This window comes from Scardinius erythrophthalmus (genome assembly GCF_964197995.2).
Source record: "Scardinius erythrophthalmus genome assembly, chromosome: 13".
In the NCBI taxonomy this organism is placed as follows: Eukaryota; Metazoa; Chordata; class Actinopteri; order Cypriniformes; family Leuciscidae; genus Scardinius; species Scardinius erythrophthalmus.
Window position 1 is genome coordinate 1497259 of NC_138233.1, and position 5859 is coordinate 1503117.

The 5859-nt window shown below is 42.2% G+C and overlaps 1 protein-coding gene across 1 annotated transcript; it reads left to right on the forward strand.

Moving 5' to 3' along the window:
• Positions 1-497: 497 nt before the first annotated feature.
• Positions 498-5118, forward strand: LOC308700677 (uncharacterized protein). The gene is made up of 5 exons (XM_081382407.1): positions 498-1109; positions 1232-1685; positions 1788-1997; positions 2599-3013; positions 3357-5118. The coding sequence occupies exon 5, from the start codon at positions 3779-3781 to the stop codon at positions 4970-4972; it is 1194 nt and encodes a 397-aa protein (XP_081238533.1). The 5' UTR covers positions 498-1109; positions 1232-1685; positions 1788-1997; positions 2599-3013; positions 3357-3778; the 3' UTR covers positions 4973-5118.
• The last annotated feature ends 741 nt before the right edge of the window (positions 5119-5859 follow it).

The window sequence follows — 5859 nt, forward strand, 5'->3', positions numbered from 1 at the left end:
GGGAGCGGTCCTAGCAGACCAATCACAGCGCTTGTGTCCGTGTAGAGTTGATGCGTTGTTAAATTTTTGGAGAGGTGCACGTCAGGGTACGCGCGCTACACACAGCGTACAACGTAGCTACGGCGTGAGTTCGACGCAGAAGTATAAATTGGGCTTAAGCAGCAACGATAAAAGCTGACTTCCTGTTGGCCGAAGCTTATGACTGTGAGTGAGGAAGTTGCTCGGCCAGATGAGATCTGTGTACTGAGTTTCAGACTAACATGTTGTTGTGTTTATATTCCCCTTAAATTACTAAGATTTCCATCACACATCTCCTTAACTTTTCCCAAGGGGAGTCCGTGCTAAACTCAGTCTGGATCCGGGTGCTCTCGAGGCTCGATGGGATTGATTATCCAGGTTCAGATAAAATGTTTTAGAAGAAAATCACTCTGAGACTTATATAGAAAAGTTTACGAATCACCACAATCAATGATTTCGATTTCTTTCGTTTGAAGAGTAGTCTTCAAGATTCGGCCCCGAACTGTTGCGTGTCTCACAATATATATATATTGAAAATACAGCATTTGGTAAAACTGTCAAACAGCAACAGTCAGCTTCTCCCCCTCAGGTTTCACAGACCTGAGCTCATCTGACTTCCTCTTGCTGTACGTTTCATGACAACAATTCCTGGCCTTCACACTTGTAACATATAGATATTTATCAGCAAAGCAGAAGTTATATTTGTCATGGTTGCTTCATATACTCTTTTACGGAAACACACTTGCAGCTATCAGCAGTTTAGTAATCTCTCAGCATGCAACATGTTATATTTAAAAATGCAAACTTTCTCTCTCTTTAAGCAACATGTGTAATGTGTGCATTTATCAGCATATATGAGTAACCCATCACACTTTCCTCATGATTTACCAGAAACAAACTCTTTGTCCATTCTATATTTAAAAAATGTCCTCAAAATGTTTGTCATCAATTGATTGTTTTCTAAGTTTCATCAACCTTATATTCAATCGCTCACCGTCTACAGCCAAGACATCCTGACAAGGCTGGATGAAATCCATGCAAGGATAACATCCACGTATGGTTCAGTCTTGAAGATGGATTCCACTAAAAATGTTAGCAGGGATTTTTTGTTAATTTATGGTGTTTACATTTATATCATTATCAGAGCATGAGCATCATATTCTACATGGTGTAATGTTTCATTAAATTGCATGCTTCCTGTCATCTACTGCAGATCACTAAGAAGCTGGCTGGGACGGCGAGGGGAACATGACTCTGGCTTACCTCTGTTGGCAATGAGTTTGGTCAGGTACTCATAAGTGTGCTGACAGCGCAGGAAGGAGCGGGACTGGACATGATGGTAGATGGTCTGGTGAAAAGGTGCCAGCAGGCTAGTGTGGATCCACCTGCTGTTGTGTACGTGGACTGTGGCTGCTGCACTGATGTGGGTGAGACCAAGCTCAAAACCAGATTCAGAGGTTGGCCTGATCTCATGATCCGCTTGGACATCTGGCATTTTATGCGCAGGATTGCCATGGGGTGTAACACTGATGCCCATCAGCTGTATCCCATCTTCATGTAACGGCTGTCAGCGTGCATTTTTGAGTGGGATGCGGCTGATGTTTCTTTGCTTCGCAAAGCAAAGAGAGAGCTGTTGATATCCCAACACCTGAACCGTTTCATCCCAGGTATGTCTTTGTCACACACACTGTGCATGTGTAAAGAAAGAGCATTAAGTGTCTTTGTGTATTTCTTTAACACCCCCTAAACACTGTTGTGTCTATTTACAGGGACCAGTGCGAACAGTCTGAACTTTCAGATTTATCTGCTGGAGGGTCTACACCGGTGGAACCAGGACCGGGAGGCGGCTTCCCTGTCAGCGGAGCCATCAGCTCTGCGCAGCTACACAGGAGAACTTGTTCACTGTGTAAACAGCAATTATGAAAAGCTGTTTGGCAGGAAAGTGGTTCCCACGTTTTGTCCCCCTGCATGTTACACCGGTGAGAAATGTTTTTTTGTTTTTTGTTTATCAACTTGCAATTTCTGTGTAACCTCCGTCTATATGTCAGATTTAAACAGATTAAGTCGACTGTATCATAATTGATATGCAAGTTTCTAAAGGCCTCTAAATTATCAACATGATCAAAACTTTTCTGGAAACATGCCCTCTATCGTCTGATTTATAGTCCATATTTTAGCTAGTAAAAGTGTCTAAAGTAATTGTAAGAATAACTTTATATTGTAAATAACAATTTTTTTTTTATATTATTACAATTTATAACAAGTTATAACAATTTTATATTGTTAGTAATATAGTAATATACTAGACTGAAGCAGCTTAGGTTCACTTGATTAGAAAATCATGTTACATGTAAATATCAAAATGATCATCAGACTTTTCTCTCAATCATCATTTTATTGCATTTCATGTAATGTTTTGCCCCCATAATTAAAGGTTTTGGGCCTCTGAATAATATTTTTTTCTCCTCGACGATGAGCTCTATATTCTCACACTATATGAGCTACTACAGAAGCCTAATGTATCAAATATGATACACAACATTGTATTTAATTTCTGTTTGTTTATTGTTGTTATTTCAGGTGAGCTCATTGGAGTGCAGTATCTGTTCCAGCAGACTGGCCATGAACCCAGACTCTGAGCAGACAGCAGAGCTCATTGAGGACCTCAGTGTGGAGGAGCGAGAGGAAGATGAGGGCTTCTGTGACATCAGCGAGGATCACACAATAACAGATCCGGAGGCTGTTCTGTCACCACCCTCTTCCACACTGACACTGGGTTCTTCCACCCTGGTCACCAGCAGTGCCACGTCTGCACCGGTCTCCACATCTCCTTCACTGGTCCCTGACCCCAAACAAGGCCTCACACCGTCTCCTTCATCACCTGGACCCTCAGGGACTGCTGTCACACGTACCTGTTCCCTCTGAAACATCTGTTTCAACTCTCCCTTCAGAGCCAGAGGATGCTGGTCAGGATGATGATGATGAAGAAGAGACGGTAAATACCACTGCTGTCTTTCAAATTAGCTAGAATAATTATAATGAATTAACATCCAGTGCTTTAAATTCAGACTTTACACATATTTTAAATTTAAAAGTACAACCTAAATTCATTTGTAAGCTGCAAATACACATTAAGCCAAGTCATCTTTATTTCTTTGGTGCTTTATAAAGTACATGTTAAGAAAATGTCAAGACCGGCGCTCTCTGCTTTGTACTATACAGATTGTGTTAAAGAAGCTTTACGGTGATAAACAGGAAAATAACACAATCAGTTATGGAATGATGCATTAGACAGATGTGATGTAATAATTGTATTGCGTGTTTGTGTTTTTTAATAGGCTGTTGACTACCAAAATGTCCCGGGATATCAACATGTGGACCAGCTGGCAGAACATCTGGTGGATCTCCGGGCCCACACAGCCCTCAGCCTGACCAGCCAGAAGCCAACACCATAATCTCTCTTTGGCAGAACCTGGATGACCGGGACAAGGAACGGGTGGTGTATGGCAGTCGATGCCGTAAGAGACTGCTGAGGGACGCTTCAAAGTACCCAAGAGGTCCACTCACCCTGGAGTCGAGAGCACCACCAGATGTGTGCACTCCTGCTCAGTGGCCTGACTGTTGCCGTCTGGTGGAGACCATCTTCATCAGACTCTGCACTGTCCACCCAAGCCAAGGCAAGGGATCCCTGTCGAGATGGTCTCTGATCCTGCAAGACTATCGCAGGATAAGGCAGCTTGTACTGGGCAACAGCTTGGTGATGGGAGGAACATCTATGCAGCTGGTGGAGGTTAACCAGAACACCCTGATTCAGTGGTACAACAGCAGACAGAAGAAGCAGGAGCTGTCTGTGCTGCTTCAGGGCATTCAGTTGCCTCAGCCCCTCCCTGAAGCTCATGAACCTCTCCAGGATGCCAAACGTCTACGGACTGGGCTAGAACAACCAGGGGAGCAGCACCAGTACAAGCTACCAGAGAGCACAGCTGGTCAGGCAAAGCAGAGGCAGACTTCTGTTGGGCGACCCCCTCTCAGACCCAAGGCACCAGCGCAGAGTCAGATGTTGCTGACACCATCAGCACCTGGAGCATCACTGCAGATGGTGCCAACCGTACTTATGCCAGCAGCACCAGGTTTCCAGAGTGTGCCAATGATCCAGGGTGTGCCAATGTTCCAGGGTGTGCCAATGATCCAGGGTGTGCCAATGATCCAGGGTGTGCCAATGATCCAGGGTGTGCCAATGATCCAGGGTGTGCCAATGTTCCAGGGTGTGCCAATGATCCAGAGTGTGCCAATGTTCCAGGGTGTGCCAATGATCCAGGGAGTGCCAATGATCCAGGGTGTGCCAATGTTCCAGGGTGTGCCAATGATCCAGAGTGTGCCAATGTTCCAGGGTGTGCCAATGATCCAGGGAGTGCCAATGTTCCAGGGTGTGCCAATGTTCCAGGGAGTGCCAATGTTCCAGGGAGTGCCAATGTTCCAGGGTGTGCCAATGTTCCAGGGTGTGCCAATGTTCCAGGGTGTGCCAATGATCCAGGGAGTGCCAATGTTCCAGGGTGTGCCAATGTTCCAGGGAGTGCCAATGTTCCAGGGTGTGCCAATGTTCCAGGGAGTGCCAATGATCCAGGGTGTGCCAATGATCCAGGGAGTGCCAATGATCCAGGGTGCGCCAATGTTCCAGGGAATGCAACTGATACAGCCACTGTTACATCCAACAGCTGTACAGGGCACCCGCTTACCCGCTGCACCAGCTGCCAATCCAGACGCCATGCCCAAGAGACCCTACAGGAGAACTGTTGAGGCCAACACTTGTAAAAAATGTGGGCAATTCAAAACAAGTGCAACAGGACATAGCCAGCACAGGGGCAGGGTGTACTGGTGTACTGGTGTACTGCCCACAGACCGAGACGCTTTCAAAAGAGGAGTGGCTAGAGGAAATGCGGAGAACCTTTTCTAAATAATGTATATATTTTTATGTATATAGCATACTTGTATTGAATATTATTTAACATTTTAATTTTGTTTTTTAAACGTTATTTAACATTTTAATATTCATTACTGTTCTTTTGGCATAATAGTAAAATAAACACAAATTGGCAAGTGATTGCTTTTTGACTTTTACTTTCATATAACACTATTTCACAAGTACACCGCAACAATATAACATTTGTATATAAACAGATAATTTGTACATTTTGTTATTCTTGTGATAGACATTTTCAGCCTATTAGTTACTATTTAATGGGTTGCATCTTTGTTCATTACAAATAACAGATTTGCAAGTCTCTTGTTTGAATGTAACCTAAAAAAATACTTAATCAGATCAATAGTAATACAGCAACTACTAAATAATAACACTGTTCCATTGGTAATTATATTTTTTTATGAAAGAATATAAAAAAACACAACAAACAAATTACATATGTATATTTTATTAACACTGCAACAGTATGCATTCAAAAAAATAGCTTATTTACTTTATTACAACACAATATTTTATCAGTACACTGCAACAATTTAACATTTGTTTATAAAAATATAATTTGTAAAATTTTGTTATTCTTGTGACAGACATTTTTCAGCCTATTAGTTACTATTTAATGGGTTGCATCTTTGTTTATTGCATAATAATGCAAATAACATTATTTTTCATGAAAGAATATCAATAAAACACAACAAACAAATTACATATGTATATTTTATTAACACTGGAACAGTATGCATTCAAAAAGAATGCTTATTTAATTAAAAAAAAAAATATTACAAAAAGTTGTCTTTAGCTGGATTCGAACCCTGGTCTCGGTGAGCACCTGCAATAGAAAACAGTGTAATATAAACGCGTGA